The following is a 25,353-nucleotide window of genomic DNA, read 5'->3' on the forward strand; positions in this document are numbered from 1 at the left end:
GTATGGAGGTCAGAGAAGAAGTTGCTTGTCGAACAGCATGATAACAGGAATCAATAGACCTAACTCTAAGTAACACATGTTAATTTGCACCTTGTCTTTATGAGCTAACTAAGACTTTCTGGGGAAACCACAGCATGCTCTGAATATCTTTGCAGCACTTTTTATGGCTGTGATAACGATCTGAGTAGGGCCCATTGGCAACACTGTTGGTTTGTGCTAGCGGCGACTCGAACACTTCTCCCAGTGGCTTGAACTGGCAGCTCTGCACAGCTATGTGAGTTGCCACCCCAGGGGTCCCCGAGACAGCAGTGCTCCGAGAGAGCAGAAGTGTCTGTGCTGTCAGCTTCAGTTCCCAGCATGGCCTCAGCCCCCTCACACAGCCCCTCTGCTGCCCCTAACCCCCTCATGCGGCCTTTGTGTGGAGACCTCTGCTCCCCGTGGACAGACCTCATAGCCTTTCAGATGTGACTGTGTCCAATCACAACTTTCGGCTCCTCATACAACTTCCCCAACTTTAAGCCAGTGTCCTAGAGCTCGAGAGAGTATGAGATACAGAGATGACGAAAAATGCTACATAAAAGCATGTGAACATTTTTTTGCAACACATTTTATTTTTTATTCAAGTCATCTGACTAACTAATGACAGTCTGTGACTTTGTTTAGTCTTTTATCTGTCAGAGTTTGAGAAATATAGACATACACTCATATACAGGAGATACTTGTGCTCAAACTTTTACAATTCTCCAGAAAGGGTTTTCATAGAGGCTGATAGTCTCTTTCACTGTCGTGGCATTAAACAGCTTAAGCATAAAGCCAGAACATTTCTAATGTTGCAAATTGCTGTGTTGCAAATGAATGTTGCTGTTTGATAATAAGCTTTTCATACAAAACTACAAAGCCCCATTTCAGCTCATGAAGTTTGTGTCATAATGATAGTCTCTTTTCTTCTTTTCCTTAATTAATGCTTACCCTAAATGATATAGAGATAAAGACATATTTATATTCACATTATGACACGTAAATCAAGTATAGGTCTTCAGTCGACTGCATTCTTAAATATTGTTTTCAAAATATTCTTGACAAAAAGGGGATAACTGAGTCAAAATAACACAGACATTGAACTGTGGATGACCACAAATAAGCATTATGGATGAATGAGTTTAATATGAGGTATTTGAATCAAAGAGGCAATCATAGGTGAGGCATATAGCAGATGGTTGAAGATTACTTTAAACCATTTCAAATTGTGTATTAAGAGTTAATACAAGGGAAAAAAAACTTTCCTCGCACACTCAAACTCTGATGCATTTTATTTGACCTTTATGTTTCAGCACTTCATGCCTTTATCAGGGTCATTATGGGGGTCGAAATGTTGAACCATGAACCATATACCTTAAGAACCATAAAGGCTACCAACTTGTCATGCCTTGCGGTAAGTGTTTTTAACTGGTTAAAAGAAGAAAAGATGAAGCGAGAACACAGATGGCCTAATGTCTGCAAAATCACCAGATCTGACCATTTTTGAGACCCTGTGGGGAGTGCTTCGTTGAAAGGTCAGAAAAATGTGCTACAAGCCAAGCACACCTACAGAAGGCACAGACTGACATTTGCACTGAATATTTTCAACACAAGACAAAGGTCTGGAAAGCTGTGACTGTGGCAGCCAATGAAGGATCCTTTGATGAATATAAAATGGATGAATAGAACAAATATTGAAATAAAAACAATACTTTGACATTATTATCGTATTGGTGATGATTTCTGATAAGGCTATGATTTCTGTCAGAATTTTGCATGACTCCAGACTTTTGAACTTGATGTTCAAAACATGTTAATGATCCTAAGGCTTGGTGCGACCAGTGAAACTAGGTTTGCTTAGAAGACACAGAGTACTCAGTGTTTGGCAGTCAAATACTGAGTAGCACCTGCTTGAACCATTTTGGGCCCAAAGTCCGTTAGACTTAGGCAAATGATTTCCGGGAGTGGTGACTGCCATAGCTACATATGCCCTTAGCAGATGACTGTTTCTCATACTTTTATCTCTCTTGTCTGTGTGAGTAAAGGGACACACACACTCACACACATACACTGGGACTTATTGGGACTTGTGACATGGGTTGCCAGGTGCAAATGATCATTTGTTATTTTGAAAGTAATATATCTGAGTTATTGTGTGTTGTGGCCGGCATTGTTGTTTTTTAGGTGTTCATAAATCAGAGGCCAAAAGTTAATCAACTTCCCAATAAAGGGGTAGCATTCACGTATTAGATAGATAGATAGATAGATAGATAGATAGATACTTTATTGATTCCCAGGGGAAATTTAAAACACAAAACACATAAGAAACCATCCCTCTTTAGTGAAGTAAGAAGATAATTAGTAACACCAGGATAACGGTTTAATTACATTTGTAAAGTTTACACATAACCTACGTTTATTTTAATTCCAAAATAGCTGACAAAAAGTCATTAAAATATTTTTACTGAATTATAGAGAAACTATGCTACCACTAGACTATTACATTTTCTAATATTAAGGAATAGGATACTTATGAGAAGCAATGTCACACTTTCAGAGAGGTCAACATAAGCGTTTTGTTTGGTGGAGAAGCTTGTTAACACAAATGCAACACCACTACCCCTCCTCCTCTGCCTAACCCACTACGCATCCAACGGATTGGGCTTTGGGGCTGGAACATTCCTGGTTTGACGATCAGGCTACGAACCGCTGCTATGATTTGCTGAGCAATTCGATACTGGTTTCACGGATGTGTCTGTGGAAAAAGACAGTTGTAGTGAAAGGCAGAGCGAGCAGGGAAAGGACCGAGAGGTACACATAGAGCGCGTAACTTTCCAAGAGTAGTGTCCGGAATACAAGATAAACGTTTTCGCTTGTTTGTATTGCGTCAAGCATTTTTCAGTCACCTCAGTTTTGAAGAGCCGAAGCAGCGAAAAGTTTCTTTTCGGTTTTATTTTTCTCCTCCAATTGCTCTGCACTTTGCGCCCGTATCTAATGGAGGGCCCAGTTCGGATTTTCTGCCATAAGAATGCGCTTCTCTGCTAGTTTATCCAGATTCCCGCAACGTATATCCTCCTGCAAAAGGTAAGGAATAGGCTACTCGGGGGATGCGGTGGTTATAGTACTGTTTTTACTGAGTTCGCAGAAGTCCCGGCGCTTGAGTTTGAGGAAAGTGGTTGAAGGGGTTGTTTTGGGGAAAAGACTAACTTGCAGTATGGTTGACAATCATTAAATTACTTTTTAGTTGTATAATGTTAAAATTCTCACAGTGATTCGATATATTTTGCAATTCAATGAACTGTTTTCGGGTTAAAACTTACCACGAGGGTTTCGACTGCCTTTTTCTGTAGTTGAGATGGGGGCGCCCACGGACATTACTAGGGCTGCAATAGTCCTTCGAAATATTAAAGCCTTGACTGTCCACAATTTCAAGCCTGTTCACCTAGAGCTGTTCACGAGGCCTTGAATACTCTTAAGACATGTAGTAATAGTTGGAAACTTTAATTTCTTATAGTAGCCTACCTTTTAGAGTACTTCTGAAAGCACTTGGGTACTTTCAACAACAAAAAAACACGAATGCATGGATTTCACAGTGTAATATTTCAACATATTATATCTTTGTATAGAGATGTGCTTTGGGATATACCAAAAACTAGACATCTAACTAGTATGGACCTGTATACAATTTACAAATTGAATAAAAATGTGAGATATATGATGATTCTGCCAAAAAATTTCACTTGACTCTACTTGTAACACTATGGGAAGCAAACAGCGTTAGTAGGCTACATAATACACTATACACATGTATAGTATGTGTACCCACGGCAAACAGTCAGACCTACTTGTGTGTGGTGATTTGGTGCCTCTTTTTTATTTTAAAGTCAGGTCAGATGTGTCATCTGTTGTCAACACATTAGTAGACAATTGATTCATTTGTATTGCATGTCCTGATAGTAAGCATCATTGTAAATTTACATCAGTGAGTCCTCGCTGGTTAAAAATAAAATTCAGGAACTGTGTCATCAGAATGAAAGAGGGGAACAATTGGATGAGGAGATCATGGAAAGCTATTCATCTTGTCTCTCATTTCTGTCAAATCAGAAATGTCAGCATCATGCAGCATACTGTCCCACCTGTTAAGTTTGAGGTGACTTTCACTTGAAAATCTCCCCTGGACTTTTTCAGGTGAAAGTCGCCTAAAGAGAATACTGTCGTTAATTGATAGTTAATAATAGAATGTGCCAAATTTATTATATTTGTACGTATGTGTTGAATATGTATGTTTTCTTCAATTCTCTATAGGGAATTGTACAATAGCCTATTTTGGAAAGTGGTTGTTAATACCAGTATTCCACAAAACTAATGGAATGAAGTTCTTACAGATTTTACAAATAATTTGAACGACACAACAAATATTTTTTTTGTCACCTGTGATATAATGCAGTTTTTATTTCATCATTGCCCTTTTGTATCATATTAATGTTCATCTTTGATATATTAATATGCTGTAATCCTAAATACAGTTTTGTTTTTTACAGTTTTTAACATCAAAACAGCAATAATGATAATATTGATAATAACCAGTGTTATTATTATCATTATTTTATGAGTAATGCAAATAATATGGAAAGCAATAACATTCAGATGTATAGAGTTTTTGAGTTTGAATAATATTAACGAGGACATACAGTACTTGATATTGAAAGGAATGTTTTGGAGGAAGTCAAATAAAGGCCTGAACATTTATACTACCAATGATCCTCTCTGTGGGGAACCACGAGTAAATCTTTGAGAGTAAATCAGAGTCAGTCTTTGTGTAGATTTATGCCCTCAGAAATTGGAAGAACATACATTATGGGGGAATAGTTCTGAAAATCTGTTCCAAACTCCACGATGTCAAACTCTTGAGACACAGATGGGTGCCTAGAAGTAAAACACTTTCAAGTTCAAACAGCTTCTAAAGCATTGTTTCATCTGTGCAGGGGGAAGGTGGGGCTGGGGCTGGGATGGAAGTTATGATAAGTCTAAAGCAGATTAAGTTTCATTGAATCAAGACACATCATTTTGCAGAAATTAATTTAATATTTGTAACAATAGAAAATATAAAAAAAGCTAAAACTGAGATTCTAAAAGTGGACTCCGTCATTTTGAAAGGGTTACTTTATAAAAATGAGACTTACTTTTAGAATAAATCATTAGCATACCAGTACCTCTACAGACGAGGTCTAAACACAGTCCTGTGACATTAAGTGTGCCAGAATGTTTGGCCGATTAGGGCGTGTAGGCTAATGATAGACACATGTGCCTGTTGTAGAGGTATGTTAAGTGGCCAATTTGAATGTAAGCATGTGTAATGGTACAAGTCCATGCAGACATGATTTTCTTCATTTCACTATTATAGTTCCACCTCCTAACCTGGGAAGAGAAACGGGCATTAATGCAGCCAATTCAGAAATAGTCCTTCCCTCTTCACTGTGTTTATGAGGTGCTGAGGGCTAATCCGGTGGATCTTCTCTGTGCTTGTTATTGAAGCTAGGGTGTCTTAGTAGTGGGCAGGACTGTATGTAAATGTATGGGACCAGAGTGATGCCTGTGTGTAAAAAAAGTGTGTTTGAACGGCAGCGGGTGTGTCCTCGTGGGCAAAGAAGAGGGAATCTGGGCTCACCCCACAGTGTATTTTGGGAGTCCTACTTGGCCTGACTCCTTTGCCACACAGATGTTAGGCAGCTAAATCCTCTCTCTGGCCCAAAAGGGATGAAAGTGAATTTTAACAGCTAAATCACTGTGTGGTTTGGTTGTTTATTTGAGTTTGGGCTGTGATCTTAAGTATTTTTGCAATAAAGGATCAGCTGCTGGCCATGAACGACCTTCTGAAAATACTGAGTCATAAATGGGAAAGGGAGAGTGAGAGGAACTTCCTGAATTGAAAACACTTCCTCCATCTGCATATATGTATTATTATGGAGCGCTTGTATGGTCGTAGTGGGACACTTCTATTTGGCACAATGGCTCTGCCATATTGCTGTGATCAAGAGCTGTCTACTTCGGCCCTGCTGCCATGCTGTTCCACAAGTGATATTATTTGTGGAGACACAAACCTCTTTGTGTGTTCATTCATCTTGACTGTTGAAGTCACAAGTGCAGTCTATACCATGAGAACTGCCCAAAAACATGATAATCCACATGCTGCATTTTAGCACGGTTGTGGCCCTGCACAGTATATGTTCACCACCCAAAATAATTGGTTTTGGTTCTCTAAGCGCAGCTCTCATTTGTCAGGGTGAGTCGACAACTCCAGAGCTCCTGGAGGTATTCAATGAACAAATGAGAGTTTGCGGCCAGTTGCCAAAGTACCAACATGCTTTAAGGAGCTCTGGTGTTGATTGACAGTGCCCAGCAGCTAGGAGAAGGGGGTGGATGGGAAAGATGGGCCGATTGAAGACGCTGGGAGTTTTGAGCCGTGGTACAAGGGAGTGCTCCCTGCTGGTTGATTAGAATAACTCCTTCATTTCTCACCACCTTATGGCACTCCACAAACACAGCGAAGGGACAGTGATTATTCTGTCACTGCATGGTATGCATACTGATAGTTTGCTTTGTCTTTTTTTCATCATTGACTTCATATTACTCTACCCATGCTTTATGTGATGCGCATATATAGCTCGCCACATTCAGTGGAAGAAAATGTTATTCTTCAGGTTAGTTCCACAGACACTTGGACTTGAAATAGAAACTGACTTAACTCCTGTGGAAAGCTTGCTATAGTGCCTTACAATTGGAAGAATGACAACAAACAGGCATTTTTACAGAATTACAGTTGTCACTCATTTTTAAGTATGTAGATCCTATACATTTTTACAATGAGTCGTGTAACATTGTGATGGAATACTTGCGCCGTAAATGCCCTGTTCTTTGCCATCAAAGCTGAAATTTAAAAGAATCACCAAAAACCTTTTACCAGATGCCTCACTTCAGGTCTGTCGAATTTCATAATCTTTGGGACCTGAGGAAGGATAAAGTCTTTCAAGAGATTAAGAAATGAAATGAGAACCATCAGGGTAAAATTGTTAAAACAAACAAACAGTTTTGGGAGCAGCAGAAACAGATGTTCGGCTGAGCCACTGCATGAGGCGGGATGTGGCCACGACTCCATTCCAAATATGGATTCACATATCAGGGCATGTCTGATAGAACACCAATGCATCTGTTTTTTATTCTAGTTTTTTTTTAATCTGCGATTCACTGTGCTGTGAAATCCATTAGTGCTCAGTGAACTTTGTAAAGGGAAACTTCACATCACCTTTAAAATACCTCTCCCATTTTGTTGTGGCTCTCCACGAAGGCGATAAGGTGGCCTATAAGAGTGACTAAAATTGGTATACTGAACTAACTGCATGTGTGATTTTTGGCTTGTGAGACTTGAGTTTATGAGAGCACTTAGTCTGATTGCACTTGGCCTCGTTAACAAAAAAGGAACAAAAGAAATTACAGTTCCTGAGGAAGTTGCAACATGGTAATATATATATATACTGCCTCACTCCCCCCAGTTCCAAAAACAACTACTTATCAGATAATTATTCAGCAAAGTCTCTTGCGAGCATTTTCAAAATGCTCCGGATCCACAGACATTAAGGGAAGATTTGAGGATGAACTTGTGAACTGGACTCTTGCTGACAGCCCCCACAGCAAAAGGAATGTTCTGGAGTCTTACAGAACATTGGATTGAATTTTTGCATCCTCAGCGTCTTCCTGTTTGCAAGATTCATTTCTTTCTCTCTTCCTGAACCTGACCCTCCTAAATTTGCTAGACCCCTGTGCCTTGCCTTGGCTCCTTCCCAAAAGTCAAAGAACTTCTGCTCGAAGGGGAAAAAAAAACTGGATAACCACAGGTTTCTATTTCAAATGCTGAAAACCATAACTCATATCTACCCCGGGTTGTCTCTGCAGCCAGGCGACTGTGGTGCTCCAAAGCCCTTGGATAAGACCAGGACTATATTAAGGCTGCGCGAAGGAGCGGCTGCCTGGCACTCCCTGTGCCTGGTTGGCCTAAGGGGCTGCCTATTTGAAGAAGCAGTGTTTTTTCTTCTGATATTGCAGTGACTGGGCCACCTCAGAGTGAGCACTAATACCATAAGGCCTCTAGTTGTGGGATGATGCTTGCCTCACACCAGCCTCGCCTTCATAAAGCAGACAGTGCATGGTCAGGCTAGGGAGGGGACGCTGAACTTAACAACATGGTTAGCAGGGTTAGGGGAAGGAAGCTATGTGTTAACGCCAAAGTTAAGGATGGCTTAAAAGAAGAAGAAAAAAACAACCTCCAGTTGTCCAAAGTCAGATTGGGCAGAGCAATGCAAACTTCAGTCTGTGATTCATTTTCAGACTGGTCACCATGTGGAAAGGAATTAAACACACCATCCAAGCTTTGATGGCAAAGAGGAAAGTCAGTGTTCAGTGGATGTGTTGGTGCTATCAGCAGTAGCAGGGACATATTTCAGGGCATCACAGTGCCTGATGGTTTCATGATTGCACTGATTTGCTGTTGTCCTGAGATTTCGTATATATACATTTTTGATCCCGTGAGGGAAATTTGTTCTCTGCATTTAACCCAATCCGTGAATTAGCGAAACACACACAGCACACAGTGAACACACAGTGAGGTGAAGCACACACTAATACCGGCGCAGTGAGCTGCCTGCAACAACAGCGGCGTTCGGGGAGCAGTGAGGCATTAGGTGCCTTGCTCAAGGGCACTTCAGCCGTGGCCCACTGGTCAGGGCTCAAACCGGCAACCCTCCGTTAACAAGTCCAGAGTGCTAACCAGTGGGCCATGGCGTGGCGTTAGCACTGTTAGATTCTGTGTGTCATCGTCCAGATCAAGCTTACACCTTGAGAGCTGCGCTGAGAGTCCAGAACATGTTTAGGAGTTTAACGACTTGAGCAGTAGCCAGGAATGGAAAGTCAGACTGAGGGTTTGTTGAATTCACACCACCCAATTTGTTTTGTGATCTTGGAGTGCTACAAAACAAGACCTCTGTTCTGTCCCAGACTTACAAGGCAAGAGAGATAAACATTTAGACAACCTAAATAGATTTGGTCAGAGTGGCTGTTCTGCCTGTATATTTATTCTAATGGCCTCAGACATGTACATACAAGGGAGCATGAGGTTTGCTGGATGTTTTAGAGGTTTTCAACGCATACTGAAAAACATGTAATTATAAAATGCCTTTTTCGAGCCTGTGTGTATTTGTTTATCTTCTGTTTTGTTAATGTTGCTCTTCGGAAGCAAACAAGGCCACAAAGGCCACACTATATGTCGGCCACAAAGGCCACACAGTTTTTGTTTAACCCCAGTTTTCTCCACTCATGGAACATGGACCTGGACACGTCCCATGGCACTCATCTTTATCTGTCTGTCCTCATTCATCTCTATTCCACTGGAATTGTTATATGTAAAGCTAAAGTATTAACAGACTGACAGTCTTCTTGAGTGTTTTTCCGTCTTTAAATTTTTAGCATTTATCTGTTGGTGAACTCCCAACACTGTTGTTATTTGCAGATGTTTTAGATGGCAGCATGTAATGTATGTTTTAGCCTGAGAGCGCTTTTGGGCAGAGGCCAGAGACCTTTCTGCTGGAGACTGCGCAGAAACCCTGTTGTCTTTATGTCTTGCAGCGTTGCTGTGGAGTCAGGGTAGGTGATTGAATCCAGGAGGGTTTGGGGGTGGCAGTTAGTCAGAAGAGGGAGTGAAAATGGAATAAAAGAAAAAAACATGAAAAATGAGCATATGTCGTCAGGCAAGTGAATTTAGCTGTTGACTACTAATTAACACTAATGACCATTCTGAATATATGTGCCGGATAGTTCCCAGTGATGAGAAATTAAATGGATGGAGGGTAGCTTGACTGGGACTTGAGTGGAACCTTCTCCCTTCTGTTGTTTGCCTGGTTCCTTTCTCTTTGTGAGTTGAGACAGTGTAATGTGAGTCCTCAGTCTGTGCTATTTTCTGCAGTCGACTTTTGTGACTACATATTCTCAACATCTCAGCATGGGGTAGTGGGATGAAGATCAACCAACATACTATCTGCAGTACACTGGTTAAACAAGTGGGGCATATTTCTCAATGAGAAGTCAGTTTGCTCACTATAGTAACTGGTCTCTGCTCTTGTAACTAGCTCTGTGCTATGGTAGATATGAGGATGTGAAGTCTCCTAGTCAGGGCCAGGGCATAGGCACGATACCATAAGACCATAAGACTCTGGTCTTATCGGGGCTCACTTGTTCCTGTGTGCAGTAAATCAAGCTGACGGTCATCTCAAGTCTCAGTCTCAGAGGCCTTATGTGGCAGTACTAGCCGTAGATCTGTTTCCAAGTGTCTGACACTGACTGTAGGCTTGTTCCCCTGAGGATAATCCTGCTGTTGAAAACCTTGGGAAACAACCCCCCCAAGCACACACACACACACACACACACACACACACACACACACACACACACACACACACCTCCTGTCCCACCAGCAGTGGCGTTCCCAGATTCCTAAGAATGAAACAGCCATTTGTAGAACAATCTCCAATTAAGATGTTTTTTTTTTTATCATGAGTGGAGCCAGTGCCCCCACCCCTCCAGTCTCTCATACTCGCTCCAGTAATGTACTTGCCCGAGCGCCCCAGGGGCTGGAATTAGAGCTGTCTCACTGCTCCCCAGGTCAGGGTTTTGCTCGCTGGAGTAGTGGAATGGGAGTGGGGGGTTGAGGGCTTGCTGTGTGTCCTTGGTAAACAACGCATTGTGGGATGGGACTGTCTGATCCCTGAGGCCTCTCAGCTTCTCGTCTCATTCCTTTGCTGTGATGACCCCTTCTTGAATGCCCAACCCCCCGTTCTTGCACCAGGCCTTTACCGTGTTGCTCTCAATAAGGCCGTGGGAGTTGTTCTAGAATAGAAATATGTGCACAACCACATACACATAAACATACACATATGTCACAACAACAGGTCCTAGGTAGCACCATAGCCCCACACCTTATAGACGGTTGGAATTCCTGTCAACAAGAAGGACTTTTGGTTGTTTTTGAAACCTCCCTGAATATGTAATATCTCCACACATTCTGTCTTGGTCCTTTCTCTCTCATCTGAGTTCAATTGAGTATTAAAGAAAGAAAAATGCTTATTCATTACACACATCAGTAGATGTGCGTTTTAGTGTGATTATATGATTGTATGTTTTTTTTTTTTTTTTTAAACGAAGTGTACCTCAAGTGTCTCAGTGAACAATGCCTATTATGCAGTAAAAGAAATCTCTTATTCCTTTGTCTTTCTTCCTGAAATTTGTCCCTCTCTCTCTCTCTCCCCCCCTCTCCCTCTCTCTGCCTCTGCTTTAAGCCCCACAATGTGTTTTAAATCAGGTCTATCATTCTCTCTTTCTCTTTTTCTCTGACTTTGGACTCATATGGTACTCTTTTTTCCCCTCTTTCTTAACAATGGCTCTCTATAATCAGTGAAACGCTGCTCTATCCCAGTGTTTCCACTCATTAGTCTGCCACAGGATGCCCCTGCTGGCCTCTGTGTCTTGCTCTCACAGTCCTGTGGAAGCCAATTACAGCCCCATTCAGACCATCAACATGAGTCTGCCTGGTGTGAGCTGCCTCTGGGGGCAGCTTTTTTTGGCCTCAAATTAAATTGTTCTCAGATGAACAGACAGGGATATTTGCAGCATATTAAAACAAAAAAAATATGTATGGATTTATCATCAGTGTATAGAAGATGCATCTCTGAAAACTATGCCACTATGATTTCACTTCAGCAAATGGTCAAAGATGTTTCTACATCACAACTAGTGAGAACCATTATGTTGCAATTATGCATGCTGCAGCTACACTGAAGCACAGGTTGGGCCTATATGTGTTCTGTGCTTTGTGCTCTGCTTGTTTTCTTGTGTTCACAAAACACATTTACCCAATTCCATGCCTTTGTACAGTATTGAATTCAGTTTCTTTTCACAGTTAAGGTTAAGGTGAGATTTTGCATTGTACTCCCACATGAATCATTCCTATCCAACTTTCCTTTTCTTATGATCAGTCTAGCTATCACTCTCTGCCATTTCTGCCAAGACAGTCCTCTGTGCCACTTTGTGTGACTTAGTTAGGGTATTCTTGCTTACTTTTAATCACTTTTCTTTTCTCCATTTCTTGTTTTCTTTCCGGTTCTTGTTCCCCTTTGCTCACTCTCACTGTGTCTCTCTCTGCCCTCTCTTGCTCTCTCATCACCTGGTGGAGACTCTGAGGAATGTTTGTGTAAAAGATCCTCTGTCAGTGAAAAGATGGGCGAGTGCAGACAGGTTTGGGGTATAGCTTTGTGAATCACTCTCGGCACACAGGTCACAGTAGACCATCACACACACTCACACTCTTTGTCTTCTGCTCCTCTGGTTTCATTCACAAAGAACTTCTAGCTCTGACTAATTGTCCTGTTACAGTTTCACTCTGTTTCAGAAACTGCTGAGGAATCATGAAGTAATCTATTGCCCTCTGTGGAGCGTATGGATATCAGCTATAATTTGCAGATGTGTGACAATGGAAATTAAGCCCCAGTCTACGATATTAAATTGTGATATAGCTCAAAATGTATGAAGTCTCAGGGAAATATGCAATTGTAGACTATCACCTATCTCATTCTGTGTCTCTCCCTATCTGACTATCTTTTCACGGCACCAGTTGTGACCTGTTCATTGTCAGCCCTCAGGGGTTGGTGATGTGCTCTTGTGTTGCCTTTGTGTGTGTTTACCCAGTTGGACAGGGTGAAGGGGGGAGCTGGCGGTGGAGAGGGTCTGAAGAGACATGCAGGTGCTCTCATCTTACAGCTTTTCCCTCTCCGCTACAAAGTTTATTTGCCCCATTCACCAAAGCGCCTCAATCTGTGACACCAGCTTTGAGCGGCCCAGCATGACGTTGATAGGGATGCTGCTGTGCTCCATTCATCCACCACAGTCATGTGACCTTATTGTGCTGGCCATATTTATGACTTGATTACAAGGGGTCCCCGAAGTCATTCTGTAGCTTCTTGTGGAGCCTCTCAGTTGCCCATCTCATGAATTTGCTGACTGCTTTCTTACAACTACCAACAAGTGTGTGATTAACAAATGCAGTTACCCCCTTAATTTGATTTCCAGTCAATTTATCTAAATATTGATATCCTGCTTTTTCAGCTCTCAGATATTTTTTACTTTAACTTTTAAGTTGACATTTATGAGCCTTTCATTTCAGTGCAATACTGGGATTGCAGATGTTCATTTCTTAGGCTTATGGAGCTCATCGGTGAAAGTGACCGAAGTGAACATATTTGAGAATTTAATATTTCATGTCACTGGCTTTCTTTAAGCAATTGCTTATTAATGGGAGGATCTTAGACATAAGTATTGCAGTATGAACTATGAGCTGCAATCATAGAAACAGACAGAATATTTGAACAACTTTACAACTGTCCTCCATTACAGAAGGTGGGTGCAGGTAACTTTCAGATCATGCTGCCCCTATCTTTAGATCTGTTGCTGAGGGAGACGGGTCTCTCCAGTGGGGTGCTCCGTCTCCACCGTCTGCTGTCGTAGCTGTGACGAGACATGTCTGAGCCCTGCTCGCGCCACGGCTCCCTCGGGCTCTCTGTCCCCCCTGCAGCCAAGTGTCCTGGTTGGCTTTCTCTGATGAGGGGATACAAGATATCCTGGCAGTATCTGTCTGCCCAGGGCCCTGTGTATGCTGGCGGATGTCAGAAGAAAGGTGGAGAGATAAGAGGCAGGAATGATGCCCCCTCTGTTTCCTCGTTCTGCCAGATTGCTGAGGCTGATAGGGAAGCTCTTCACGCGTATGCAGCGGTGCAAACAAGAGAACAAGTTAAAAATGTGGAACACAAAAGGTGCTGCTCCTCTGATTAGGTTTCTCCTGCTAACTCTAGCTAGCACACTTTCCCTATTGTGTGTGTGTGTGTGTGTGTGTGTGTGTGTGTGTGTGTGTGTGTGTGTGTGTGTGTGTGTGTGTGTGTGTGTGTGTGTGTCATGAGACACTGTTGGTATTATTGTAATTATATGTCATTATTCTGGTAAGAGGATGGCATGGGGGGCAGCAAAGAGTACCTGTTGGGACGTGCAGATGGGAGAGAATCACTGGCCCCAGAAAACACACACACACGCACACACACTATCTGCTCATACGTCACGGACACATGCAGACCCACGGCTGAATTTTGGTTTCTTTGATGGGATTTGTGGGTTTATGTAAAAAATGTGGGGCCAAACAGGAACAGGGGTGGACCAAATGGTGAGCTGAGTGCCTCCAGCAGAGGAGAGGAGAGGAAGGGAGTCAGATGGATTGACTGACACGGCTGCTCCCTGGGAGCAGCTCTGGGCTGTGTCCTTGTGCTAACAGACACTCACTCACTCCCTGCTCCTCTCTGATCCTTGACCTCTGCAGTGAGGGGGGAGCCCTAGAGAGTTTGTTATTTCCTGAGCTTCCTTCACTTTTCCTCAGATACTGCTTTGAGAAAGGGAAGTGTGTGTGTGTGTGTGTGTGTGTGTGTGTGTGTGTGTGTGTGTGTGTGTGTGCACACATGTCTGTTTTAGAGTGTGGCTGTGTGTATTCATAAGACTTAAACCACATTGTATTCTCTGTGTTGTCACTGACTCCTTCTATCCTTCTATTAATGATCTCCTGTTACCCAGAGTGAAGGATCATAGGCATTTTTGCGAAGGACAAATCTGAAGGATTTGTTTGTTTTATTTGAATAATACATTATAGTTGGGTGAATAGCCTTCATGGTCAACTCTGTGTGATCAGCTTGCCCTCAGCATGTTTACAGGCTTGTTTAGCTCAGACAGCTGAACATGAACCCAAGCCTACTGTGCCTTAATAAAGGCAGGCTTCTCTCTGACACAATAATATGGCAATCCCTACCCTGTCTGCAGGAATCAATTGGCCAATCACAATGCAGAATTAAATACTCTACTGGGAAAGCATGGAAGTTGCATGATTGCCTCAAGTCCTTGTGGATTCCTGGTAGTGCAATAAATAAAATACAGTCTAAATTATAGTGCAGTTGGAAGTGTGAACTAAAGAGTGACTCAGCTATTGAGTGACCCTGTCAACAGCAACTTAGATTTAATATCAGTGGAAGAAGTTGGGAAGACGAGAGTAAGGGTAAGAGTTAATGAACAATCATGGCAGTGTCTAGCTGTGTAAGTGGCAATTAGGAGTGAACAGTGCGTTCATTGTATCTCTGAGATGGAAGCCTCAGTTGAGTTACAGCAGGGACACAAGTGTTTACACTTGTTTTTAAGCATATGACATAAACAGGCAACTAGCTGTTAGCCTGTCCCGTTTCATTGCTTCCTCTGTAGTGTTTTTCACAGCCATTCATAAAACTGCGCTCATATGTGATAATGCATGGTTGAAGTCGGGCCATTCAGTCGCTTTGACATAGTTCACTAACATGATGATGTGCTTGCATGAACTATGCTCTGCGGCTGTGTCTAAATGGGTGTAGTTTCTATGTGGTCCTCATTGGGCCAGTTCCTAAGGGTGTGGGACAGTAGCTTTCCAGTAGGAACTGGCCCAATGATGGAGCGCAGTTGAGACTGAGCTGGGGCAGCTCGGCTGGTGGCGTCGGCCCTGCATTAGGGCAGCTCGGCTGGTGGGGTCGGCCCTGCAATAGGGCAGCTCTGCTGGTGGGGTTGGCCCTGCAATAGGGCAGCTCGGCTGGCCGTGCTGTGAGCCTGTCATGGCTGTAGCATGAGCTCCATGGCCGCTGTTGTGTGAATATCGCAGCTGGACAACCTTTGTGCCCCCGGCCTCCCGCTCCAGCCGAGCTCACACACCAGAGAAGCCCTGATCAAAGCTCCTCCGGATTACCTCAAAGAAAGGAGGAGAAGGAGGAGGAGGGGTGCTGGAGAGGGAGGAGCAGGAATGGAGGTGGCTTTAAAAAAGACGGGTTCAAAAGAGGAACAGGAATGCTCCTAATTATGCTCTTTCCACTCTCCTCTCTCTCTTTTCTCTCTCTGTTCGTTTTGATACACTACATTTGTCCGGTTGTGTGAGCCTGTGCTGTCTGCTGCTGGTCTTCATGAGGCAACCCACTGTGAAGGAGAGTGATATTAAGAGCACGAGGGACAGTGTCTCCTCAAGCAAGCCAGCGTCTGGGGGTTACAGAATTCCAGGCTCCATGGAGACTCAGTGGGACACTGGACAGGGTCAGGCTAAGAGATTTAGGGGGAGATGGGGGCTGCCTTGGTGAGATCAGTGGAGGTATAAGGCAATGTGTCATGAAGATTATTGTGAGCGCTGTCTGGGATTAGCGCCCCCAAGCCACGGTCCCTGGGTGGTGGGCTGACTTGTGAGAGTGGGAGCGTCAGCCAGCTATGGTGGAGGAACCCAGCAGAGGATCCCCCATGTACTTGCACACATGACTTTTACATCCTAGACTTCATGACTATATTATGCCTGTTCATTTCATGTCGAATATGTCTCTTGTTATCCTGTTGACTCTTAAAGACATTGTTCCAAGGCCATTGTTTTGTGAGTGGAAGATTGACGTTGTTGTGGTTTGTTTATTTGTCTGCTGCAGGCTCAGTGTGTCCACTGACGGCGTGTGGTCCTGTGCGGCCGGTGGAGGTGAGGGGGCATCATGGCCAGTGGCCTGAGGGTGCTGCCCACAGTGCTCTGTCTCAGCCAGGCCCTGCTCATCAGCTGTGCTTGTAAGTCCACCTCCACTCCCACCGCCTCGTCCACATCACACAACTCATGCACAGTCAGAACGAATTTCTCACTCTCTCTCTGTCTGTCTCTCTCTCTCTCTGTCAGATTCTTCCTCTCTGTCCTTCATCTCGGAGCCCACGTCAGTGGTGCAGAAGCAGGGCACTGCGGTCCAGCTGAACTGCTCGGTGAGGCCGGCCTCTGCCCGCGTGTGGTGGCTCTTCGCTGGGCAGCCACTGGAGCTGGGAGCCCTCGGGGGTGTGGAGCTCCAGCACGGCTCGCTCTTCCTGCCCTCTCTGCAGCCTGAGCACCAGGGCTCCTACCAGTGCCTGGCCCAGTCTGATGCCGGGGTCATTATCAGCCGCTATGCACATGTGGAGATAGCAGGTATGCCCACAAATACACTTGCAGCACTTTATAGAGGTTCAAGAGTTGCCAGCTAACTTGACACATGAGTGACTGGCATCATTGTTATACTATATATCAAGTAATGTTTTTAAACTAAACATCCCCATGTTTTAAAGAGCTCCCTGATATCATGCATTGCACTTGTTTTGCGTCAATGTACTTGTTTCAAGAACTCGTCACATTAAAGGACAGAATATCAAAGATGTCTTCTGGGTGAAACTACTTTCAGTATTTTGAGAAGAAAAAAACTCTTTGTGATTCACTGTGTGATAAGAAGAAATGAAAACAGGTGTTCACTCAGAGCATGAAATACAAACGCTAATTTCTAAACCACATGTTTCCAAAACCCATTTCAAAGTGATGAGGGGAGAATGGACGGACACGTCTCTTTGAGAACACTAGCGCTGCATTTCCTGTCTGTAACACCTTGTAAGGGTGGCTTAGCCTGCTAAAGTGCTGGGGTGAGGGAGGTGTGTGTGTGTGTGTGTGTGTGTGCAGGAAGCAGTAGTTGTTTTATCCCCCCCTGGCACTCTTCCAAACACCACTTTAGCAGTATCCTTAATGATGCCGGGGCCTTCCTGTGCTGAGTTGTTCCAAGGCTGAGCGGAGGGTGACAGTCGCCACACAGCCCTCCAGCAGCTCCATACTGAGTGTGTGTACTGTCCTCACTGGTGTGTGCACGTGTGTGTTTGTGTTTGGGACAGACATTGAGGAGTTTGGCCACACTCAGCGGCGCTCGCTGCATGTGACGGCGGGCAGCACGGCTCTGATTGAGTGCCAGCTGCCTTCCAGCAACCCCCCAGCCCTGCCACGCTACCGCGTCAGAGGGAAGTGGCTGGAGGAGTCCACTGGTAAGGACACAACACACACACACACACACACACACACACACACACACACACACACACACACACACACACACACACACACACACACACACACATACACATACACATACTCTCTCTCTCTCTCTCTCTCTTTCTCTTTCTCTCACATACAGCACACTCTCTGTCTCGCTTTCTCTCTCTCTCTCTCTCACACACACACACACACACACACACACTCTCTCTCTCTCTGTCTCAAACTCACACTCACATACTTATGCACATCTCTTGTGTTTTACTTTTTTATTCATATTTTGCAGATGAGTATTTACTCCTTCCATCTGGAAACCTTCAGATTGTCAGTATTACCCCTGAGCACCAGGGCATGTACAAGTGTGGTGCCTTCAACCCCATCACCAAGGAAACCAGGGTTGAGTCTCATGGTACTAAAGTGGTGGTGAGAGGTGAGGGGAAATGTTGTGATAAATGACTAGTTCTTAAAATTTTTTGATTAACTGCTGGATTATGATATGATGTATTTATATGGAACACTAATCCGTCTCCACGAACCTCATCCAGATGAACCTGCTCCTGTAACTGTCATCTATCCCACCTCCCCTCTCAACGTGTCCGTGGAACAGTCCAAGTCCCTCACCTTGGAATGTGTCCTGTCTGGGAATCCATCATCTGCTGTCAAGTGGACTCAGGATGGGAAGGAAGTGTCACTGGGTTCAAGGAGAAGACTCTTATATAGTAACCTGGTGCTGACTGACGTGACATCTGCTGACAGTGGGACTTACCACTGCTCACTGCAGACTAACAGAGGCACTGTGGCCAGTGCCAACTATACTGTGAATGTGTTTGGTAAGTCCAGTGCACAGTTGTGAAAGCATTAATGAAGATTTCCTTATTTTACTTTAACCTACATTCTTCAAGGATTGGAATCTCCTATGGATATACATTGAAACCATAGTTCTATATGGATGATACACTGCAAATATCAGTGTAATAGAATAGAATGTTCTAGCCAAAAATGAAATAATAAAAAGTCTTCTTTTTGTGCCTTTCAGAGACTTCATCACTAGTTGCTGGATTGACTGACAAGGTGTCACCTCTCAACTCTTCTGTGCAATTTACCTGTCAAGTGAAGGGAAATCCTTCCCCCAACGTCACCTGGCTTTTCAACTCCAACCCGATCAGCCCCTCACCACGCCTATACATGTCCAGCTCTTCTCTCGTCATATCCTCCGTCCGACAGCACGATCAGGGCATGTACCAGTGCCTGCTGGACAATGGGATTGGCTCGGAGCAGTCTAGTGGCAGACTCACTGTCCAATCAGGTTGGTCCAGTCTCAGTTACTCAGTGTAGAGAATGGTTAAAGTATGACAGCATTTACAACCTGACAGAACAGATGAGGTCAGTTCTCTCATAAAGACAGGCCATTTCCTGTTTCTTAAAGTGAAGAAGAAAACAGATGCGTTCTGAGGAAAGTAGAGCAGACAGAGAGAGGGCCGATGGCATTGTACAGAAGAGACAGAAGAGAAATGTTTGTGGAGAGACGTGAGGTAGAGGGGGAAACGGAGCTCAGGAGAAGACGGCCGCTCAGAAGGTCAGCTTGCACAAGCAGCACCATGAGTGTGAGCTTTGTGCAGTCCGTCAGGGATAAGCCCCCAGACAGTGGAATGTAAGGAGTTGCTGTAGAGGGTTATGACGAGGACCAGACCACCCGGCTGTCAACATCATACACAGCCCGCCTTTTATTTATGAACACACACTCACCTCCCTGCACCCTGCACTCTCAGCATGGTGCACTGCTGCAGCTGCTTGGCAGGCCCCTATCCCATCAACCCCTGCATGATTAATGAAGGAATAGATACACTGGCCTCACGTTAAAGAAAAAAAAACATTGTGTGGGTTGTGCCTTTTTTCCCCATCAAGGCGAGAGAGATTTTTTTTTTCTTTTGCTCTGATGAAATGCAGGTCAGTGAAGAGCATTGGTGTTTATCCTGAAGCGTCATATATGTGTTTGATAGGGGAGGTGGAGAACTGCACTTTAGGGTCTGGAGATGTAAAGTGAATCAGATATGGCCAGCTTACACAGCTCCGTGGACAGCACAAGTCTCCCCCTGCCCCCTGTTCCCTAGACAACGTAATCTAATTACGTCTGTGTATACTTTGTTTTCCATGTTGCTCCAGGTCCGATTTCTCCGCCTGTTATCCTGACTGCTCCTATGAGCACCACAGTTCTGGAGGGTGGTTCCGTGACTCTTCACTGTAACGCCAGCGGTCAGCCCCTGCCCGTCATCCGCTGGCATAACGCTGCTGGTCCCATTGCCACGGACCCCACCCTTCTGCTTCTGCTTCTGCCACAGCCGGCCACGGCCAAGGCACCTGGCGACGGTCCTCCCCATCTCGTCATGTCCCGGCCGGGGAGCAGCACTCTCCACATCCAGGCGGCCTCGGAGGCCCACGCAGGGACGTACTCCTGTGAAGCCTCCAACCGGCTGGGCTCGGTACGGGCAGAGGCCGTGCTGACTGTAGGTGAGTCACCCGGGTGATTTAGTGTCTCTCTGAGCTAATGGACTGACCTCTACAGAGCTCGACATGCCCAGCCGCCATGTCTTGTTCCAGGTGGAACAAGCCTCAGACTGTGTGTGCAGCTCTTTATGAGGAATGAGATCTATCTGCTCCCATTGCACCACTCAGCCAGGGCATAATGCACACATTATTCACCACGGAGTGCAGCGGGACGAAGCCGGGACACAAAGAGAGGAGGGAGAAAAGAGAGGAGGGAGAAAAGAGAGGAGGGAGAAGGTGCATGATCGACGGCAAATAGAGATACAGGATGTGCAGTGAGAAGAGCCTTTAAAGCAGCCAGATAAAAAAGATAGTGAGACCGGGAAACTGAGAGAAAAAACATAAATCGTGCTAAGCAGAGAGCAAAGTGTGTTTGTGTGTGCCTGTGCCTGTGCCTGTGCCTGTGTGTGTGTGTGTGTGCGCCTGTGCCTGTGCCTTTGTGTGTGTGTTTGTATGAGCTTGTGGTGTGATTCTCCCTGGTATTTGAATGGTCTGTGCATGGAATGTAAGGCAGCTGGCGGTGTTCCCAGCACCAGTTCTCGTGTTACTAGCTTACGGCTTGTTTGTTTTGTAAAGTAAACCATCACCACACACGAAAAACCTGCAAGCCAATCAGGACTCAAGACTCTCGTCCACGTCCCCATGGCAAACCCCACTCCTCCTCCAGCTCCTAAATTATGCTGCCACTGCTGCTGGTGTGCTCAGCCTGTGTGCCAGTAAGCCAGGCTGGCCCGCTCTTGTAGACTGTGCACACATACACACACACACACACACACAGACCCCGTCCTCCAAGACATCTCAGAGAAAATTCCATTCCTTTGGCTGCCAGTTTCATGTCAGGCATTATAATGTTCCCAGCTTGCCTGATTTCCCAGGTGGACTGTTCTGGCTGCTGTGCCGTTTCAATGGGGGGGAATCCAAACAAACAAACAAAGCATTATGATGCAGTGCTGTGTGGGCCATGCTTGTTATTTTATGTAGATTGAAAAAGTTCGCTCATGGCGCTCACGGTGCCGAGGTTTCCAGCGCAGGCGCTGCTGGCTCCAGCTCTGCCTGGGACGCTCACAGCTGCCAGTGCCTGGGCTGAGACGCCGTTAGAAGGACACAGAGGAGCCCTATGGCGCTGCCCAGAGACAGATGTTCAGGTGCTTCCTGTACGGGGTTGCAGATGTCAAAGCATTCCATGTAGCATTACCATATCAGTCACCAGAGAGACAGACGTCATCAGTTAGGAAAAGATTGCATAGCATTAAGAGATGGTTTTTCATCACGGAGGGATATAGCCTCTGTTGACACATTCACTAAAATTTTATGCTAACAGTCGGCCTCTGTGTGACAGATCCTCAGCCCAGCTCCACGCTGGGGATGCCGTGGGAGACCCTTCCCTCCATACACCCTTTTCAGAGTGACGAGGGAGATGAACTGTTCTCATCGCTCGACAAGGTGGGTCCCGGCGACAGCATGGGCCTGCCCACGGAGAGGACGAGCGACCAGCCCACACCTGAGGCACCGGTCATCATCAGCCCACCTCAGACTCACAAGCCTGACATCTACGACCTGGAGTGGAAGGCTGTCAAAGACACAGACATTCCTATCAATGCCTACTTTGTCAAATACCGTAAGGTATGCATAAAAAACACGAAACAAACACAAACACAAACACCCACTGACTTATTCTCTCTCTACCCTTGCCTCACTCATATGCACACTATGCTATGATATCTAGGATTTGGGTCATTCCATGTGAACTCACCAAGGTCTTGGCAAGTTAGTAGGAAGGTGTGTTTATCTCCCTTTCCTGTAATGGTTAACGGACAACTCCGGTCTAAGAACAACTTAAGAGTCTATTTTTGGATGACGAGTAACTGTACATGTACAGAGTTAGAATTACTTTGGTTTGTCAGTAGGGCCCCTCTCCACAGTATCACAGAAGTGTGATGAGATGTTGAGCCTTGTCAGTCGCTTAAAGTAGAACGGGCCCCTAAGACTATCACCTTATGCTATTTCGTCGTACATGCATATTCTGGTTTTACTCAAAACCGCACTGATGAACGTCGTTTTGGTCCCCATGTTTACGCTCGAAATAGCCCTTATGTTCTTTGACCGGAGTTGTCCTTTAACCATTAATATACATTAAAAGATAAAAAGATAAAAAGTCTAGAACATTTTTTAAAAATTGCTCAAATTCAATAGGTTAGATGAGATGCAGAACATGAAAAGGGTAAACATGAATTATTCCGACTGAAAATCTTAAGTGACTTTTTTCATGGATAAACCTTAACTTGACCTGTTGAGACCTAGGTGAGCTGACCTGGAATGACCCTTTCAGATTTCACACAACCACTTCTAAGCTAATCTGATCCAATGGCTTTTCCATCCCAGGGTAATGAGTAAAAATGGAAAGAGCAGACGTGATTGGCTGAGGAGCCATTTCCTCTTTAAAGGCTGTATTTTATCTTCTCATAATGTGCACACTTAGCCTGTATAAACTGGGCTAGTTGGCTTGTTAAGAATATATAGGCTATGGAGGCTAACTTGCGATGGAAAATGTGACAGTTGTCTCTGTGGTACTCTGAGGTGTAGATTTAACTCTGTCCAGTTTAAAATGTGGAAAGGTAGATAGACACAGCCTCGGCCACAGTCAGTTTGCTTGGTTTTGATATGTGGCATAGTTCTCTGTCTGATTAAATGTGTTAAGTATGCTTATCTGCTGGGATTGTTTGCAATAGGGGTGGCGCAGCCTCTGTGAGCCGGTAGTAAAGGTGTGTGTGTGTGTGTGTGTGTGTGTGTGTGTGTGTTTGCAGGTGAATGAGATGGGAAATGTGGTGGGCAGCTGGCAGACGGTGCGGGTGCCTGGCAGTGAGAACACGTTGCGTCTGAATGACCTGGAGGCCTCCAGCCTGTATGAAGTCCTGATGGTGGCTCGCAGCACCGCGGGGGATGGGCAACCGGCTATGCTCACCTTCCGAACGGGGAAGGGTGAGCACACCACCTTATTCTCACACAGTCTTTTTTCAGACCATGACAAATCAGCTGACATGTGTTGCTGACCAATAATTAAAAAAGGAATTTTGCATAGAATGCTCTTGTTAAATGGGGATAATGAGTCAAATATTAGGTCAATAAAATCATTGATTTAACAGAAGCTGTGTATATCAGTCACTTCTTATTTTATGAATAGCGTAATTTCACTCTGTCTTAATATCTTCCATAGATGATCAAAATACATCACTACTGGCTTTTGTTTTGAAAAGGCATATGGCTTGAAACTTTTTTATTATGCTGACCCACAGAAAAAACCTCGTCCTCCAACAAGAATCCATCCAAATCTCCTTCTGTCTCTGTATCCGAGAAACCCCGGGAGGATCCAAATACCAACACACACTATGGGGTGGTTATACCAGACAGAGGTAGGAGCAGCGCTTAGGTTCCCTTTAACACAGCACTTAAGTCACATAATATACTGCAGTATTTGCACTAAATGACAGAGGGTACAATGCTTTCATGTGGATTTGTAGCCCTGATCCAGTGGTTTGAAATATTTCTTTGATTAGAGTCTGGAGGATATGTGTCCTGTTTAGTGGGTATATGTTTTGTGTGTCATACTGCTGATATAATTACGATTCTTTTTAAAATGATTAAATATCATCATCATTTATTTGAATAACTCCTAAACGCAATGAATTATGTTACATGCAACTAGATGTTATATCTTATCCTCCTAAATTACCAACCCAAATCAGCAGTCACTGGATGAGACTTCATGCAAAAAGTATAGTAAAGTAATTTATCATTTAATTTACATATAAAGAGTAGAAAACAGGAGAGGGCTCATAGTGATGAAGCTATCACAAAAAGGTTAAAAAGAGAGATAGTTAGTAGCGTTACTAATGAGAACAGAATGAGAGAGAGAGAAAGAGGGAGATAACCACATAGGTAAATCAATTTAAGGTACCGGTATTTGTCAATTCAAGATAAATGAGTTGTCCAAAACATTTAGTCCTTCACAAAAAAACTGTGTGTACTGTGTGTGCTGACTGTAGTCATAATAACTTTCTTAAATAACACTGTTTCATACTCCTAACCCCTCTCTCTCTCCTTTCACTCTCTCCTTGGCTCTCTCTGGCTAAGAGCTCCAAGTAAGTACACATTCCCTGCTGCCCTTCACAGCAATGTGTGTGTCTTGTGTTATCTCCCTACTCTTCTCATCTCCCCCGGAGACATGGATAAAATCGTTCTAATTGCCTCCTCCATTTGTCCTAATGTCTCTTTGTAAAGAAACCATTTATGCCATGGTTTGTCTCATTCTTTCATGTTGTTTGTTGTCGTTTCCTAGCCGTCCCTGAGGCTCCTGATAGGCCCACTATCTCAATGGCAACAGAGAATTCCGTGTATGTCACTTGGATTCCTCGGGCCAATGGCGGCTCTCCTATCACAGCATTCCGTGTTGAGTATCGCAAACAGGGACGGAGTGGCGAGTGGATGATTGCTGCTGACAATATCTCACCTCTGAAACTGTCAGTGGAGGTTCGCAACCTAGAACCAGGTGAGTCCAGCCGATTTATGTGGCATGACCAAAGACTTTGGTCTCCTCACAAACATACGGTCATCCTCACAGAGTTATTGCCTGCTTCACACTTCCCCAAGCAAAATAACTTATATGCCTTAATCACCACAAATTACATAAAATGCTATGCAACAGTGACACAAAGTAATCAAACGTAATGCTAATGTGAGTGAAGTTGTATGTACATCACTGATATGATTCAAAATGTCTCATACTCTCTTTT

The 25,353-nt window shown here is 44.3% G+C and overlaps 1 protein-coding gene across 1 annotated transcript in view; it reads left to right on the forward strand.

The window, feature by feature from the left end:
• Window positions 1-2,705: 2,705 nt before the first annotated feature.
• The window catches only part of cdon (cell adhesion associated, oncogene regulated), a 28,629-nt gene continuing 5,981 nt past the window's right edge, over window positions 2,706-25,353 (forward strand). Inside the window, exons 1-12 of the mRNA XM_048265233.1 lie at window positions 2,706-3,102; window positions 16,626-16,755; window positions 16,862-17,140; window positions 17,866-18,012; window positions 18,306-18,449; window positions 18,565-18,849; window positions 19,056-19,325; window positions 20,183-20,527; window positions 21,903-22,186; window positions 23,368-23,542; window positions 23,857-23,973; window positions 24,900-25,109. Coding sequence (XP_048121190.1) covers window positions 16,686-16,755; window positions 16,862-17,140; window positions 17,866-18,012; window positions 18,306-18,449; window positions 18,565-18,849; window positions 19,056-19,325; window positions 20,183-20,527; window positions 21,903-22,186; window positions 23,368-23,542; window positions 23,857-23,973; window positions 24,900-25,109 — 2,326 coding nt within the window. The 5' untranslated portion in view covers window positions 2,706-3,102; window positions 16,626-16,685. The remainder of the gene's footprint in view (window positions 3,103-16,625; window positions 16,756-16,861; window positions 17,141-17,865; window positions 18,013-18,305; window positions 18,450-18,564; window positions 18,850-19,055; window positions 19,326-20,182; window positions 20,528-21,902; window positions 22,187-23,367; window positions 23,543-23,856; window positions 23,974-24,899; window positions 25,110-25,353) is intronic.

This window comes from Alosa alosa, chromosome 15 (genome assembly GCF_017589495.1).
Source record: "Alosa alosa isolate M-15738 ecotype Scorff River chromosome 15, AALO_Geno_1.1, whole genome shotgun sequence".
In the NCBI taxonomy this organism is placed as follows: Eukaryota; Metazoa; Chordata; class Actinopteri; order Clupeiformes; family Clupeidae; genus Alosa; species Alosa alosa.